Source organism: Ambystoma mexicanum, chromosome 7p (assembly GCF_040938575.1).
Source record: "Ambystoma mexicanum isolate Mex_15411 chromosome 7p, UKY_AmexF1_1, whole genome shotgun sequence".
NCBI lineage: Eukaryota > Metazoa > Chordata > Amphibia > Caudata > Ambystomatidae > Ambystoma > Ambystoma mexicanum.
In genome coordinates this window covers 281,318,708-281,337,123 of record NC_090939.1, presented here as the reverse complement: position 1 = coordinate 281,337,123, position 18,416 = coordinate 281,318,708, and the positions used below count along the sequence as shown (strand labels likewise).

The following is an 18,416-nucleotide window of genomic DNA, read 5'->3' as shown; positions in this document are numbered from 1 at the left end:
CTGTAGCAAATATAAGCAGATAAGGACCTTAGGAGGTGTTTTAGCTAGCGGCTACAGGTTAGGCTGCTGTACGCACCACGCAATCTTTTCAATTTTCCACTATAGGAAATGTTGGTAGATGGGGCTCTAGCTGCTGCTAGAATGCGCCGGCAGTCTTGAGTGATATTCAAATGACCGAATTCGGAGTGGTCAGGAGCCATGCTGTTAATTTGGGAGAGCCTGGGTCGTGATGAAAGATCATCCCGTTGTTCTGGGATAGAAGATTGGCCTGAGATCCTAGTTTAATTTGATCGTCCGCTGCCAACTGAAGCAGATCAAAGAACTAGGTCGGCCTGTGCCAGTACAGGGCTACCAAGATTATCCTGCAACAACCATTGCGTATCATCTGTATCATTTGCCCTGGCACTGCTTGTTGGGGCTGGCGAAAAGGACCAGCGGGGGATGACCCCCACCTTGATATAACTTTGGTCATCTGGATGCTGTGCAGTTGGCACTCATGTGTCTGCGAGGAGTCCCTGCTGAGGGCGTCTGTTTGCTTGTTCTATATAGTACAGTACAAACTATAGTAGAGCTGCCACCAGACTAAACCCTCAAACCAATGTAGGGCGATTCAATAAAGCTGAGGGTACTCACCTGCATTTCTCCAAAGTTGTTCTTGCCAGGAGGGACCGGCACTCGTCTGTTCTGCCCACTGCTGTGGAGGACTACTCTTCAAGTCAGTCTCTCTCAAACATTCTTGGTCAGCATCTGCTGAAAGTATATAAAAAGTTACTAATTTGGAATTCTAGTTCTAACATGGATATCTTCATTACATTCTTTAAAATGTAATAGTTCTGCCTATGTGCAGGATATCAGAGCATATACAGTAATTCCTAATTTCAAGAATGGAAAGACATACATTACTTACCGTAATAGCATTTCGGATTATATCTGCTTAGATTCACATGTTGTGCATATAGTCAGACATTTAGTGGTAACCGTGGAGTATTGCATCTCGTCTTTCGAGGATCGAAAGGAGACGTCAACATAGGCATGCCTGTAACACTATCCCTAACGTGACATGTAGTGTACCCAAAATCCCTCCCGCGTCGTGGTCCCTCCGATTGTATTTTTTCTGCCGTGAGGGAGCCTCATGACTATCGTGAGTGAGTACAGAAAGAGAGAAGCAGTAGTAAGATGTCTATGTTCCTTCCATCCGAGCTGGGAGGAAGAGTGGCCGCATGTGAATCTAAGCAGATACAATCTTCAGAAATGCTATTACGGTAAGTAATGCATGTCTTCTGATGCTTGTTAATCTGCTTAGAATCACATGCTGTGAATAGATCAACGAGCAGTACCCGGAGTTGGAGGTAGGTTGTGAGAAGGAACAGTAGTGAAAAGATGTCTTAGTACTGCTCGTCTCACCTGAGAATCAGCCCTAGAATGAGTGTCTAGGCAATAGTCTTTTGTAAAGGTGTGTACAGACCTCCAGGTTGCCGCTTTGCAAATGGACTTGAGAGGAACATTTGCAATGAATACTATGGAAGCCCCAGTGCCTTGAGTAGAGTGTGCTCTAGGCTTGAAGGGAAGTTTTCTCTTAGCAAGAGTGCAACAGAGTGTGATGCAATTGACAATCCACCTTGAGATGTCTGATTTAGAGACAGGGCCCCCTTCTCTACCAGCCAGCACTCACACGAAAAACAGGTTTGTCTTTCTTAGTGGTTTAGTCTTTTCCAGGTAGTACATGACTGCCCTGCGTACATCTAGTGTGTAGGCTTCTTTCCGCCACGTAAGTGGGGTTCTGGAAGAAAGCTGTCAGTTCTATATACTGGTTCACATGGAACTTGGCAATGAATTTGGGCGCAAATCGAGGGCAAGTGCGCAGAACCATTTTATCTTTGTGAACTATAACAAAAGGGTCCAGAACTGAGAGGGCCTGTAGTTCACTGACTCTTATTGAAGTGATTGCCACTAGGAAGGCGGTCTTGCAGGAAAGAGCTTTGAGACTTGCTTTAGGCATAGGCTCAAAAGGAGACTCCTTAAGTCTAGTAGTCAATACAACATTTAGGTGCCATTGCATAGAACAGAGAGGGGGCATGGAACGGATAGAGGGCGCGGGACGGATGAAGTGCAGATGTTCAATAAGATCAAGCATCGTACTGAAAACCACCATATCTCATCACCACGCTTATTCTCTCCTATACACCACCACTCAACTAGAACACAGCGATACTATGACACATTAAGTATAGCTGTTCTCATACTAACAGGGCCACATACTCCACATCATCCTAATTAAACACAGCTGGCTCAGGACACCCGGTAGCCTATGCATCTCCTCAGGCCCAACTGTAACGCTCACCTGGTTCCCACGGAGGCGCGGCGTCGAAGGCGCAGAACTCTGAAGATGGGCAGGAAGGGCCCCTCTATTCTGGCTTCCCTGGCTCGTTGGATACCCTCCTGTGCGTGAAAAGGGAGTATTACCAACTGTGGAACAATGCTCAAGCCTCCCACTCCCTTCCAACCCTCCACGATACCTCCTCCACGATTCCCCCTGAAGCCTCACCTTAGGGTTTGGAAGGATGAGCTCTCCATCCCGCTTCTGATGCAGGGGGGCGTTGAAACCCAGTTACTTCACTGGATTGAGGAGAGTTCAGGTAAGCTTGACTGTTCAGGTAAGGCGCTGTAAAAGTTCTGTTCAAAAGTTCAAGCTTAATAATAATGTTCGTTGTCTAATTGCAGCAAGCGCTAATGCTTATGTCTTTTTCCCCTTAGGGGCCGGGGTTCGGAGTGCCGGAGATATGGCGCCGACCCGAAGTGAAACAGTTCTGGATGAGCGCTCAGGTAATGTCTTTGCATTCGCTCATTCAATGTCTTTGTCTTTTTTCCCCATAGGGGCCGGGGTCCGGAGATGCCAGGAAGCGGCAGGACCCGAAATGCAGTGGGAATAATCCAACAGGTAAGACTTAAAAGGAAACTGAGCTTTCCTTATTCCTTTTCTCCCTCTCACCTTTGTTCTTGTCTTTTTTCCTCTAGGCGCCGGGGCGTAGCTGAATCCGGAAGATCGCTGCTGAAGATGGAAGCGCCTTGCCAAGGTGAGTAAAATGCAGCGCTGCAGCGATCGAAACGAAATGCCTTTAAAATGATGTCTTCCTTTTCAGGGCCGTTGGAGAAATGACTCTGGGTTGCAGATTTAGCAGGTAAGGGCTTTTCTTCTCCTATTCTCTTCCTTTCTCCCCTTGCAGGTGTCCCAGGGTGTTGGCAGGCGTGGCTGAAGTCAGGATGCAGGAGCTGACACGGTGAGCGTCCAGCTGCTAGGTGCAGAACAACGCGAAGCACGTGTGGCTGTTCGGATGGGGTTTAAATAGCCTTGGAAGAAGTTCCTGGTATGTATCCTTCCCCGACCACACCCGGGTGGTGAAGTAGTCCTACAGGTAAAGTAGTCCCATTCAGGCCTCAAGAGGGCCTGGATGAAGCAGCAAGGTCTGCATCAGGTAAGTGTGCACCCAAGCACTTAAACACATATCCTCTTCTATGAGCCTGGCGCCTAAGGCGCCAGGACTGGGGTCCGCTATGAGCCTGGCGCCTAAGGCGCCAGGACTGAGTCCAAAGGGCCCCGACTTGGGCCCGCTGAGACTTCCCTGGGGAAAATGTCTGCCTCTGGGGTTGCTGGGCCCGGCCTGGCTCCTTAGAGGTAGGCATCATGACACTAACGCAGCCAGAAATCAATCTGAGTATCAACCCACCAGAATGAACACATATTCCTGATCTCCCAACCACCACACCTACCGCTAAAAAGCAGCTATCATACAAATGCCACACCAGTGTGTGTTCTTTTTTTTCTCCCTCCCTCCCCCCCCCGCAAAAGGGCGTTCAACCTACCAGCCCTTTGAGATCAAACCAGTGATACATAATGCGCTATATAAATGCAAAGTAACATAACATCCGGGAGCCGGGTAAGAAATGGCCAGAATAATCCTTTTAACCCCTTCTATGAAAGCCTCAATAACTGCTATTTTCCACCATGACACTTTGTTGTGACGTAGTGTAGGCTGAGAGTGCCGCTAAGGAACAAGTTACTTACCTGTAACTGTTCTCCAGAATGGGTCTGTTATGGATTCACATGCTCATGAATATTCCGTCAGGCTGGGAATCCTCGGTAAAGAAATCATTTTCAGTTTCACTTCTGAACTGACTTTCTCCTAACAATCTCTGGTTCATACTGCCACCAGCCAATGACTGCCCTCTACCCAAGCCCCTCCACTGGCAGCAATCTTCAGATTTGTTAGCATGTAAAGTGTCAGTAGGCCAAGAGAAGAGCCGCAGAGGGGGAGGCTTTGCATGTGAATCCATGCCAGACCCCTGCTGGAGAACAGTTACAGGTAAATAACTTGTTCCTTCTCCAGCATGGGAGTCTGGCATGGATTCACATGCTTATGAATAAAGAATACATAGCAGTACACACATGTACAACCATGGGAGGTGGCAAGGCTCAACATTAAGCATCTCTTACCTCCTCACTAGGCTCACCTTCAATCAAACAGGACGTGCATCACTGCTTGGCAGACTCGGGACTCCTCCCTGGAATCCCCGTCGACACATTAGAACTTTGTGAAGGTGTGCGTCGACCTCCACGTAGCAGCCCTGCATATGTCAAGCAGGGGCACGCCAGACAGGAACACTGCAGTTGCAGCAATCGCTCTGGTAGAATGGGCTCTCGGACGGCCAGGCAACCGTTGGTTTGCCAACCGGTGACAATGGGTGATGCAGCCGGAGAGCCACCAGGAAATGGAAGCCTTGGATAGGTCAGTCCCTTGGTTCACAGGGCCAAAGTACACAAAAAGTTGCGACATCTTCCGGAAACTTTGTGCGGTCCACATAGAACTTCAGCGCTCTAGCCACATCCAGCGCATGCAAAGTCCTCTCAGCGGGCAACAAAGGTGCCGGGAAGAACACAGGTAACACCAAGGGCTCATTGAGATAAAAGTCCAACGGCACATTGGGCATGAAGGTGGAGTGCGTCAGTAGCACTACCCTCGTCTCGTGGAATGTCAAATAAGGAGGCTTACAAGAGAGTGCCTGGATCTCTCACACTCGTCCTGCGGAGGTGATGGCCACAAGAAAAGCTGTTTTTCACGACAACAATTTCAGTGGCACTGAATGCATAGGCTCGAACGAAGGACCCATGAGCCTAGTAAGCACCACATTGAGCTCCCATACCGGGGCCGGAGCCTTCACCCGCGGGAACGAGCGAAATAGTCCTTTGACAAACTCCTTGACCAATCGATGCAACCATAAGGATGATCGTCCAGGAGATCAGGTGTAGCAGGAGATAGCCGCCAGATGAACCTTGATGGAAGAATGGGCCAGCCCTAGCTTGGCCAACGACAACAAATACAGAAGCACCTGCGGAGCAGTGACTCGTACAGGGTTAATCTTTTGAGGACGGCAAACCTCTTCCACTTGTGCAGGTAGCATTTCAGTAGATGAAGCTCTGGCCTTGGCGAGCACATCCTTACAATCTGCTGGGAGATCATACCCCCAAACTCTAGTGCTGCAGGAGCCAGGCCTTCAGGTTCACGATCCTGGTTCATGGTACAGAATCGCACCTCCTTCCCTGGCGAGAAGATATGTGACCGCTGGAAGCTTGACTGGAGGGGACGCTGACATATCCAGAAGGTCCGGGTACCATATCGGTCTGCGCCACACCAGTGCGACGAGGATCATCCTGCACCGGGACCGTCTGAGTTGATTGACTAATCGAAGAAGCAACGGCAACGGAGGGAACGCAAAGGTCCTGCGCCTCTTTGGAGAGCGCCGGGGATCTGGTTCGCCCTGCTTCCTGATGTAGAATTTTGTGGTGGTGTTGTCCGTGAAGCCCCGTACCACCTTGCCCTTGAGGAACGGAAGGAAGGACTTGAGGGCCCAACACCGCACGCAGCTCCAACACAATGTGGAACGTCTTCTCCTCCGGAAGCCACAGGCCTCTTGCATGAAGACTTCCGGTGTGCGCGCCCCATCCTTCCAAGGAGGCATCCGTCGTGACCGTCTCCTGATGAGGTGTGGTCTGGAAATCCACGCCTGCGGACAGATGCGAGCGCACTCCCCACCGGTGCATCGCTCGACGTAAACTCTTGTCGGGTGTGATCTGGTCCTCGAAGCTTCCCGACACTTGAATCCAACGGGCGTCAAGGAATTCCTGCAGCGGAAGTATCTGTAGTCTGCACAGCCAAGTGAGGTATATTCATGATGGGCAGGGACTTGATGGACCTCACCCTCTCGATCTTAAGGAGCCAACAGCCGTAGAACCTTGCACAAGATGGCCGTTATCCTCTCCTCTGACAGACACCAGGCACGACACGGTGTTGGGTCGGGATCCAAGAAACCACACGTCCAGCGATGGAATCAAGCAGTACTTTGCATAGTTCACAGAGAACCACAGATCCATCAGGAGTTTGACGGACCTCACCGTGTGTTTGACGACTATGTCCTTTGAGCTTGCCCGGATGAGCCAGTCATCCAGGTAAGGGTACACATGGATCCCTCGTAGACGCAGCTGCGCCGCCACCGGCGCCAGGCACTTGGTGAAATTCTTGCCACTGATTTCAATCTGAAGGGAAGGGCCTTGAACTGGTAATGTTGCCCTTGAGCCATGAAGCTTAGCAACTTGCGGTGGCCCCTGTGTATGGGGATGTGAAAATAGGCATCTTCCAAGTACTGCAACGATAGAAAATACCCCTCTTCCAGCTGTCCTAGCACGTGCTGAAGAGTCACCATCCAAAAATGTAGATACTTTATGTACTTGTTCAGACGGCGAAGGTCCGGGATGGGCCTCCAACCGCTGGTCTTCTTTGGCAAGATTGTAACCAGAGTACACTCCGAAGCCCCGGAGCCTCTTTGTAACGAGTTCTATCACACCCTTTTTTAGCATGGCCGTCACACCTCCAACAGAAGCTGAGGGACATGGTTTTCCTGTGCCGGGCCACTGGTGGTATATGGGGACACTTCCGGTGGAACTCTAGGGTGTGTCCGTGGGCGAGAGCATCCAGCACCCAACAGTCGGTGGATATGGTCTTCCACACGCTGACTAAGTTCGCCAGCCGGCCGCCCACCACGGTGCGCCGAACCCCCCCCCCCCCCCCCCCCCCCCCCCTGACACCACGGCCAGTTCAATCCTGTTTTGATGTTGAAGCGCCACCTTGGGGGCCTTGGCAACGACTACGTTCAACTCCAGATTCGGCACGGCCCCTGTGGGTCTCCTGGCCCGACGAGTGGGAGGGTTGACGGTAGGACGAAGCACCTCCCCCGAATCCTTTGGAAGAATCTTGGTATTTTCCTCAGAAGTCCGAAAGGACGGCCGTCGTTGCTGAAGCGTGCTCAAGGCACGTGCCGCCTCAGTGTCTGCTTTGATGGCCTGAAGAGACTCGTCCACAGTCTTCCCGAACAAATTGTACCAGTCGAAAGGCATGTCCAACACCTTCGACTGGACATCCTGGCAGAAATTAGTGGACCTCAGCCAGCCCCGCCGAAGGCAAGCGCTGTTGCCCATTTGGCGGAAACCCTGTGTCAGTGATGTCCGTGACCACTGTAATGGCGTGGTTCGACGCCACCTCGCCTTCCTGTAGGATCTCCAATGCCTCCACCCTCTTGTCACCAGGAAGGAAGTCCAGGAGGGGGGCAATCTTGAACCAAAGCTCCCTGTCATAACACGCCACGATGGCGAGGGCGTTGGCAGACTTGATGGTCGTCATTGCAGACGTGATAACTTTTTCCCCTCGCCCATGGAATCCAACTTCTTCCCCTCACTGTCCAGGGGGTGGGGGGGAGTTAGAGGCTTTCAACGTGGAGACGCCCGAAGACTACTTCTTGGCCGCTGCCGAAACCAGTCCGGAGACGGCTGGGACCGTAAGCACTTGGGCACAGAGTCCAGCACCCTGCATTTTTTCTCATAACGGTCCCTCTTCGCCTGGGCCGAGGAAGGGTTCTTCATGAGGGACAACCCCTCGTCCCAAATGTCATCCAAGAGTGGGATTGAAAGTACGGTCTTCCTCCCCGCCTCGTGGTGCTGGTAAAGGAAACCCTCTTTTTTTCTTTTCCTCAGGGACACGCTGGAACAGCTCTGAGGCCCTCGAGATCATGGCCGTGAAACGAGTCTCTCTCGTCAGGCGGTGAAGATCTGCGCCGCGGAGACGAGATTCCCCAATCCGCCGTCTGTGCCAGTGCCCTTCATCGCTGTGTCCGAATCAGTCTCATCCCTTGGAGGGGAGAGGGAGGCGAAGGGTGGACTCTCCTCCTTGGATAGTGGTTCCTCCGATGGTCCTGACGCCGCGGATGGCGTCGCCGGCGCAAGCGGCATCCTCGTCTGGATCTCAGAGCATAGGGTATGCAGAGCAGTGAGAATGTCCACCAAATTATCCCCAGGTGGTTGCTGTGGCGACTGAGGCGAGGGCGTTGGAAGGTCTTGAAGTTGGTAAGCTCCACCTCTGAGGAGATATCCGTGCCCTGGAGGGCTACCATACCGCCCCTTCTCTGCGACCAAGGGAGACTGTTTTGGGGAAATTATAGGCATCACCTTCTCCATTGTCTTTTCGATGGGCTGAAAAGAGGACTCCCTCCTGGCAGGCAGGGATACTCTTGCCTTCGGGGTCATGCCCTGCGGATCCACCTCAGCGGCCTTCGCAAGGGCCGCCACCACTCCTCGATGGAAGGTTGAGCCATCGTCAGATGTACCTTGGCCTTCACGGCCTTGGTCGAGCCTGAGGCCTTCACCTTAGGGGGAGGGTCTGAGCTCCACTCCCCCTTGGCCTTCTCTGTAGGGCCCGTCTGGGTTTTCTCCAAGAGCTTGCCCGGACGGTCCGACTTCCTCTTCTTTGAAGATCCTGAGCGTTGGCTCGTGTTCGAAGGCGCTGGAGACACTGTACTCGCCCTGGCCGCTGCGGAGATCGCCACACCGACGCTCTCGGTGGCAGTGGACTTGCGCTGCTTAGCCTTATGTTGGACCCCCGCGGGAGGCACGCCCTCAAAGGTCTTCAAAGACCGCTCAACTTTCTTCTGGGCAGAGGAAGCACGCTGCCGGGACTCACCCAGAGCAGGGGCCTTGGTCTGCAGCCACTCGTTGAGACGCCTGCGCCTATCGTTCAGCGTGTGCGGTACCATCTCCTGACAAGACCATGGTCATCCTCCACATGCGTCGGGTCCGAGTGCAGGCAGTAAAGGCACAGGCAATGACCGTCGTCTGAAAAGACATTCCGTAGGTCGCAGTCGGGGCAAACCTTGGAGAGGTGCCGAATCCTCCTCATTCTCCATGTCCACGCGGTGTAGGCCTTGAAGAAGCTTCTTGAATCCTCCAAGAAGAAACTCCATGAAATTCACCCTTGCGGGCGATGAAGGATCCGAAAACGGGTCCCCGTTAATCAGAAGGTAGATCGAAGGAGCATGAGGCTCGACTGAGCAAAGGAGAAAAAAAAAAGAAAAAAAAAAGAAAAAAATCGAGCAAAACACAGTAAAAGCTCGAGGGCTGAGGCCACCAGGGGGCGCACAGGCAATGACAGGAATACATTGTCTCTCTTGTTTAGCATAATTTACTATGTTATAAACATTCTTACATAAACACATCTTCCCGCCATTATCTCAACACTTAACATAATTATATTTGAGCTGGTCCAGTAATTCCTACAAAAAACCTTAGTTTTCCAAGTACTGTGTCGTTCCGAATCTTTTTTAGTCTCCATTGACTTGTGATTGACAGTAACAGCTGCTGAGATACCTCGTGCTCTCTGCCAGCCTGCCTGTAGTCTATATTTAGCACAGCCTAAATTCACTGTGCTTTGAGCAAAGCTACCTACAATGTAATAGTTTTACACATATCCATCCAAATAATTGTTTGAACAGTATATGTAAATCCTAACTATCTTTATTTCGTGACTGGCCACACCTCTATGTGATTATTTTTGCATGAAAAAAAGCTCAGTGCTATAGTGCTTAGAAGTCTTGCCTAATTGTAAAGTGTTTGAGTGCAGGAAATATTAGTTGGAGTTTCGCTGTTTATTGTATAGCAAGGTGTTTTAGATTCCCCCAATTGATATCATCTTTGCACTATTAGGGACTATAGGAACACATCGGAGACCCATTGGCATGTTCAGAAGAGAACCAAGAAGAACATGATCACAGGAACCAGTATTTTTCTGCTGCCTCCAGCCATGACAAGACCCAATCAAAGGCAAGAGATAGCCAATCTGTGTTCTGGCCTTCACCTTCTTTCTTCATTTGAACACCTAGATTGTGCACCGCCTTGATGACGTGGGATAGTGACCCATTCTCAGCATCCTCAAGGAGTAGAAAAGTGCAGCAACTGTTTGTACCCCAGGAGCCAAAAAAGATGAAAAAGAAAGTCTCTGCTGAGCTAAAAAGTCAATACTTGTCAGGTATTCTTCTGAGCAGTGCAGAACAGTCTTTTGAAACAGTTTGAGCTTTTCTTTCTTCCACGCCGTTGAAATTGCTGTTTTTCTGGCAGCATACCAAATTCTTGAGTGATCTGCAAGCTTCTTTCAGTTTCTTTTAGGTGCTAGAGTGGCTGTTGGGACCTCCCACAGGCATTTTTTCTCCCCTCAGGTGTTCATTCAGGATTACTAGTAGCATTGTGTGGAGGGTGGCCAGTGAACACTGCCCCTCCAAGATGGTAGGAGTTGCAGGCAGGCTTGTTGGCCACAAACCCAGTAGTAATCCATCACTGCTACTGTATCTTTATCAAACCAGGGATCACAAGAGTGTGGTTTCACTGTGTGTTTGCGCCACCAGGAACTGTTCCTTCATTACTAAAACAAAGTTCAAAATGTTTGGCCCCATCTATTCACACTGGTTTCTTCATTGTTACAATCAATGTCAGCCATGTGATGTTTTGGGACCATATTTGTGCACACATAGGGCCTGATTCATGGAAGTGTCTTATAATGGCACAATCCCATAGGAAACCATTCCATGAATCGGGCCCATAGTCTCCATTTGGGATATTGCTTCTCCACTGTACTTGATCAGCCCATCTGCCAGGCAGATCACAAATAAAAAGCAACAAAAAACAAGAAAAAATGGAAAAAGAAAGAAAAAGCAGGCATGTGCCACTGCACACCACCCTGGCATAGATCCCCAAAAATGTCTTTTTGGCTATGCCCTTACTAAACTTTGTCTCGTCTCAGGTGCTCTTCGGACATCCGAGAGATGCACCCAATATCTAACTCCTTCATACGGACGGCGAGAGGACTACAGAACACCACCTCATATGGACCTTTAAACCAAGGGCTGATTAGTTCCCCAGATAATAATGGTCCAGTTGTAATATGGGCAATGCTGTGCATGGAAGTATTGTCTTGCTTTCTACAGGGGCCGTCACTATTCCCCCCCCCCCCTTTTACTGCACACCACTACCGTCCCTGTGTGCTTCCGTCCCATCCCCTGGTCAATTTTATATGACACATCACCATATAATATGTCTCCTTCCGTCAAGGCATGAGCAGTTAATCAGAGTGGGAAAATAAATAAAACTCCTGCATATAGGTAGTTGCTAAAACAGGGGCTGTGCAAATTGTCAGTCCATTTAAATGTACTTTTAAGTCCTCTGTCCTTCCCTGACACTTTATAACAGTGGCCTGGCGTAGACTGCGTAGTCTAGGACCCATGCCCTACAACTGCATAAGCCCAAATAACTGATACATTTCCTTCACAGTACTGGGCCTAGGGGCGGTGCGTACTGCTGCCACCTTATCTGATAAAAACACTTTTCCCCCATTACAAAAATGAGTTGTCCCAAGTATAGTCCCTCCTGTTGGCAGTATTGTAGCTTCTTTTTATCTACCTTGTACCCTTTGTGAGCCAGCAGTTGCAATAATGCAACAAAACCCCTCCTGCACTCATGATCCTTTTCACTACATACCAACCGATCATCCACATACTAGATTTGTGCTAAGCACCTTACTTCAATGTAATCTGTACTGGGGTCACAGATCACAGCTCTCAGTAACCAAACATCATGTGGATGAACAGTCCATACTTGTGCTGGCACATATCGCATGTCCTCCTCAAAAAATACAAACACCCGAGTTACCACTGCCATCAGGGGGCACTGTACCTCCCTATACTGCACCATATCACCGCAGGGGAAGCATATTCCCAAAATAATCTGCCCATTTTGCTCACTGTCTTCAAATAACTCCTTATCCGCCATTTCCTTGAATTGTCCTGTCGGATCTATACATAATATTGTGTCGTCACTCGCACTCGGCCTGGTCTGTTACAATAAGGACTGCTCTTTTTCTGACACTTCTAGTCCTTGCAAATCGAATGACAAAATTGTCCCTGCCACCATCTCGGGTGGCACCATGGGTCGGAAAATAAAAATCTGTAGGTACTTGCCAACACTTGGTCACAATTTGAGGCACTGCATTTACTACTACCTTAATACCATAGCATAAAATATATATCTGGGACTACAGGAACCCCAAGTACTACTGACTCCCTTGCTATTGCATTGATTACCATTGCTTGAGTTACACACATGCCTGGAGTGGAACACACTAACCTTTGATCTGTGAATACAGTTATATTTATTGTACTGAGCAGATCCCTACCCAACAAGTTCATAGGGGAACTCTGACTATAGCAAGGGCTCGTACTACCTCCCCTTCCACTTTTATATCCAGCTTCTCAGTCTATGGAACTGTAGAAATAGCCCCAGAGAATCCCTGCATGTGAAGAGTTTACCTGATAATGGAACGTTCCCCTCCATGATGCATGATTTGTTTGCACCTGAATCTACCATAAATATAAATTGGCTGTTTCCTATTTCCTCTTACACCAAGGGCTCCTCTTCAGGGTGTGCGGTCATCAATAGGATTGGCCATGCGAGTGCTTCAGTGGGCTGTCCTAATCAGAATATGCATCTGTCCCAGGGAATGAAAAAGGGCCGACCCCGTCATTGTAACTCATTGGAATGGGGAGCCTGTTCCCCCTGCCATTTTTGTTACATATGTTATACGCTCAGACCCGGGGGTATCACGGCGTAGTTACAGACATTGGGAGAATGCAATCTTAAACGTGAACACAGATACACAGTAACAGTCAATTATATACATTACAGTCAGATATGTACAATTAATTAGAGCGAGATAGTGCTCTAGGTTCAGTTAGTACCTGTTGAATAGCCAGGTTTTCAAAGAACTTTTGAATTTTGGGAAAGATGTTTCATTCATAATATTGGCGGGTAGAGAGTTCCAGTGTCTGGGAGCCAGAATTTTAAAGCTGCTACCCCCCGCTTTCTCTCTTTTGTATCTTGGGATTTCGAGGTATGCGTTCTTATTGGATCTGAGGAGTCTGGTCTGGGGTTTCTGCATGACTGTGTTGTTGAGGTATTTCGGGGCGTTGTTGGCCATGCATTTATATGTGATGCTCAAAGTTTTAAATGGGATTCTGGCTTGGATGGTGAGCCAGTGGTGGTCTCTTCTGGTGTTGGAGATATGTTCAGATTTTCTGATGCCTAGGGCTGCTCTGAGGGCTTTGTTCTGCATACATTGAAGTTTGGCTAGATTGGATTTGGAGGTGCCAAGGAAGAGGATATTACAATAGTCTAGCTTGGAGAGTATGAGAGCTCTGGCTAGTGTGACACAGTTGTTAGCGGAGAGGAATTTGCGACTAAGGGAGATGAGTTTGGAAGTGTAAGATGTGGATGAGGCTAGTGTGTTTACTTGTTTTGACATAGTTAAGGTGGCATCTCAGTAAACGCCAAGGGTCTTGACTTGTTTGAGTACGGGGATCGTGGTGCCGTCAATGGTGAATGATTTAAAGACAGGCTTGAGGGCATCAATTTTGGTGGAGGAACCTAATATGAGGAGCTCTGTTTTGTCGTCGTTTAGACAGAGGCTGTTGTTGGCCATCCAGTTTTGTATGAGAGAGTAGATTTGGTTGACCAGTAGTGAGTCTTGTTCGTAGTTAGCCGAGAGTGGGATGAGGATTTGGGTGTCATCAGCAAAGTTGGTATAGATGACACCCATGGCATCCAAGGCTGCGAATAGCAGTTTAGTATAGGCATTATAAAGAGTGGGGGATAGGCAGGAGACTTGCGGCACGCCTGCGGGGACTGGCACAGGGTCTGCTGATTCTTTGCCGATGGATACTCTGGCGGTCCCATCTGCCAAGAATGATTTGATCCAGTCAGTGGCATTCTTAACTAGGTTGAAGTTGTTGGCTAAAGAATTACAGAGTGGATCATGGTCGATCAGATCAAAGGCCGCTGAGAGGTCCAGAAGCATTAGTAGGCAGAGTTTACCTGCTTCTCTGGTGGCATCCATTTGGATCTTCAGATCAAGGAGGGCTGTCTCTGTGCTATGGTTAGGGCGGTAACCTGACCGTCAGTCTGCTGTAGTGTTCCAGATGGTTTTGTATTTGGGAGTAGGCTATTAGATCGATTATTTTTTAGGAGAAATGGGACAGTTGTAATAGGTCGGTAGTTAGTGGGCATCGATGGGTCCAAGGTTGTTTTTTTTAGAAAGGGTGTCACCCAAGTTTTTTTGATGCTAGTGGGGACTGTGTTAGTGAAGACATTGGCGTTGAATTCTGTGATGATCGGTGTAAGGGTGGATGCGCAGAGTTTCACTAGGTGGGAGGGGAATTGGTCGTCTTTACAGTTGGAGGCTTTAAGTTTCGTTATGTGTCTAGTACTTCTTTGTGAGAAACTGGTGTGAATAGAAATGGGGGGGCCAAGAGTGGTGTTCGTTGGGGTCACTGCTCTGGTGGGTGGAGTTTTATCTGCTAGGAGTGTTCTTTTACTATCAATTTTGTTTTGCAGTAGTAGGATTGTGGATGAAAGGGCATTTTGTATGGTAGTGCACCAGTCTTTACTAGTGTTGGTGGGTGCTGTAATTTAACAGGGGTTTTCGAGCTCTCTAAGGCTGGTGAACAGTTCTTTACTGTCTGAGGACGCATTGGCAATAGGAAGGTTGGGCAATGGCTTTTCGGGTGATTATTTTTTATTGGCTTCCGCAAAGGCGAATGCTGATTCTGGGGTGTTTTTCTTGGGGAGGTGTTCGAATGATCTTTTTATGCGTCTTAGGGACACTAGTTCCTCATTAAACCAAAAGCAGGATCGTTTGTCTGGTCTACGGGTTTTGGTGGTGATGGGAGCAAGTAGGTCAATGATATGGGTAAGTCTTTGTTGGTATTGTTCTGCTAGGTAGGCAGGGTTGTTGGTACCTAGTACCGTGTTGGCTAGAGCTACACTCAGGGCTGAAGTGAGGTTGTCAGATGAAAGCTTTTTAATATTTCTGGTTTCAAAAGTGTCTTTTTTTTTTAGGAGTGATGTGGTCTATGCTAGCGTGGTCTATTGTGAAGTTAATTGCAAAGTGATCTGACCATTTAACAGGGAGGATGGAGTCGATGGCGACGAGAGTTGAGCGTGAGGAGCCAGTCCAAGGTTCTTCCTTTGAAGTGGGTGGGTTTAACAGTTGTGCGAAGTTCATTTCTGACACGGTTGTATAGAAGGGTAGTGCCTAGGTCAGTGGTCTTCAAACTTTTTTGGCCTGGGCCCCCCCTGAGCAAAGTTTTGGCAGGCCGGGCCCCCCCCCCCAAAAAGTGCCAGATGGACGGTATGTAGAAATCGCTATGAACTTTTGCGTGCCGTCACCGCACCCTACTCCCTGTACAGACCCTGGGCTCTCCCCACCCTACTCCCACCACTATCCCAGTGCTGCTGCCCATTCTGCTCCCACCACAGTCCCATAACACAAGCATACACACCCAAAAACATTTAAATACAAAATAAATCACCATAAACCTACCTTCTGCAGGGGCCTGCGCGTGGTTGCTAAAATACCCCGCTCCAGGTTGCTCTGCCCGTATGTGCGAGGGGGCGCAGGAGCACCCCCCTCGCACATACATACATACATGCAGTGCCCCAGCCAGCATTTCCAATCAGCTATGCAAGGCTGGCAAAGCAAAACACCCCCAGCGTTGCATGGCTCAGTGATCATGTGCGGCTGGGGAAATGAACTATCAAAGGGAAATAGTGTTTCCCTTTGACAGTTCAGCCAGCCCAGGAGCACTCCCTTAACTGGAAAAAGCAGCTGAGTGAGTGCTCAGTGTTTTACTGGGTTGGCTCCTCCATAATGGGTGAGGTGGCCAGTGGGTGGACGCCCCTCACCCATTATGGATGAGCCGGCAGGCTTGGACTGGCCTATAGGGCAATGACCGTACCAAAAATGCAAAATGCTAGTGTAGGCCAGTCAAAATGGGCCACTTTTTTGGCTAATGTGGGCCAGTTTGAGGAGTTACTTCACTATGCAGCTAGCAGTTTTGACCATTGTTGCCGAATAAATATTCTTTAAATACCACAATTTGTTTACATTTGAAGAAAAAACAACCCTTTGGGTACTATTCAAACAGTCTGTGACTAAAGGACTGCATATCCATTTGCAACTGCTGGCCATTTTTTCATTGGTGCCTAAGACTGTTTTATGGTCCAGTCTGACCATGTAAGCTGCCCCTTCACATTTCCTCCAATCTAAAAAAAAAAAAAAAAAAGATAAACAAAGGACAATGCATTACTTACCGTAAAAGCATTTCTGATGGTTGTATCTGCTTAGATTCACATGCTGTGCATAGGTCTGACATCCAGTGGTCACTGCGGAGTATTGCATTTTGTTTTTCGTAGTCGAAAAGGGGACGTCGACAAGGCGTGTCTGTAACACTATCCCTATAGTGACGTGCGGTGTACCCACAATCCCTCACGCGTCGAGGTCCCTCTGTATTTTTTCTGCCCTGAGGGAGCCTTCTAGACGAGAGTACAGAAAGAGAGATATAAAAGGATGTCTATGTTCCTTCCATCCGAGCGGGGAGGAAGGGTGGGCGCATGTGAATCTAAGCAGATATAACCATCAGAAATGCTTTTACGGTATGTAATGCATTGTCTTCCGATGTTTGTTAATCTGCTTAGAATCACATGCTGTGCATAGACTAGCAAGCAGTACCGGGAGTTGGAGGTGGGTTGTGAGAAGGAACAGTAGAGAAAAGGTGTCTTAATATTGCTTGTCCCACCTGGGAATCAGCTCTAGAGTGGGCATCTAGACAGTAATGTTTTGTAAAGGTGTGTACAGAACTCCAGGTTGCCACTTTGCAGATGGACTCATTTGCAGAGGGAAACATTTGCAATGAATGCTATGGATGCCCCAGTGCCACGAGTAGAGTGTGCTCTTGGCTTGAAGGGTAGTTCTCTCTTAGCAAGAGTATAACAGAGTGATGAAATGAACAATCCATCTAGATATAGTGGACTTTGATACTGCATCTCCTTCTCTTCCTGCTGCCACCGAGACAAAGAACTGATTAGTCTCTCAGTGGTCTAGTTCTTTCGATATAAAACATGACAGCTCAGCGCACATCAAGTGTATGCAGGCTCTTTTCTCCTAGATTTGAGGGATTTTGAAAGAAAGTTGGTAGTTCTATTGACTGGTTGACATGGAATTTCGAGATGAATTTCGGTGCAAACCTTGGGTGTGTGCGTAGAACCACCTTATCTCTGTGAACCGTTACAAAGGGGTCTGGAACAGAAAGAGCCTGTAGTTCACTTACTCTCCTAATGGAGGTGATAGCTATTAGAAAAGAGTGAGGTCTTTAAGAGTTGCCTTGTACATGGGTTCAAAGGGGTGAACCCATGAGCCTGGTGAGTACCACATTTAGGTCCCAGCCGGGAGCTGGGTTTGCTATTGGGGGGTGTATGCTTTTTACCCCTTCCATGAAGGCTTTGATCACTGGGACTTTCCACCATGACACTGAGTTGGGAAGTGGTGTATGCAGAAAGTGCCGCTAGGTGGACGTTAATAGAATACCAGACCAGAGTCCAGCAAATGTGTCAGGTACAGAACAATTTGTGTGGGAGAGCAGTCAACGGGGTTGATGCTTCTTCCTCTACACCAGATGACAAATCTCTTCCATTTGCTAGAATAACAGTGACGAGTGTTGGGTTTTCTAGCTTCCCTGAGGGTGCCCATGCACCTTTGTGGAAGTTTTAAATGTCCAAATTCTAGGATCTGAGGAGCCAGGCTGCTAAGTTCAAGGTTTGAGGGCATGGATGCAGTGTCCTGCCCTTGTCCTGTGACAGCATGTTGTACGGGCATGACAGTTTGACTGGTGGAGACAGATATCTCCATCAGATGAGCGAACCATGGTTGCCGGGCCCACATAGGGGCCACTAGTATCATGGTGGCTTGTTCCCGGTGCATCTTGTGCACAATCTTGTTGAGAAGGGGAGTCGGGGGGGGGGGGGAGGGAAGCGTAAACAAATTTCCCTAACCATGGAATCGATAGACCGTTCCCCTTGGACTGGTTCTGAGGGTACCTGGAGGCGTAATCTTGGCATTGTGAGTTCTCCAGAGTTGCAAAAGGTCTATTTCCGGAAAACC

General features: G+C 48.8%; 1 protein-coding gene across 2 annotated transcripts in view; it reads right to left on the bottom strand.

Annotated features, from left to right (window-relative positions):
• SCAF4 (SR-related CTD associated factor 4) overlaps positions 1-18,416 on the bottom strand; it is a 1,175,829-nt gene that overhangs the window by 943,726 nt on the left and 213,687 nt on the right. Inside the window, exon 7 of one of the 2 annotated variants that reach the window (XM_069636348.1) lies at positions 634-750. In XM_069636348.1, coding sequence (XP_069492449.1) covers positions 634-750 — 117 coding nt within the window. The remainder of the gene's footprint in view (positions 1-633; positions 751-18,416) is intronic. The other variant, XM_069636349.1, reaches the window with a different exon arrangement.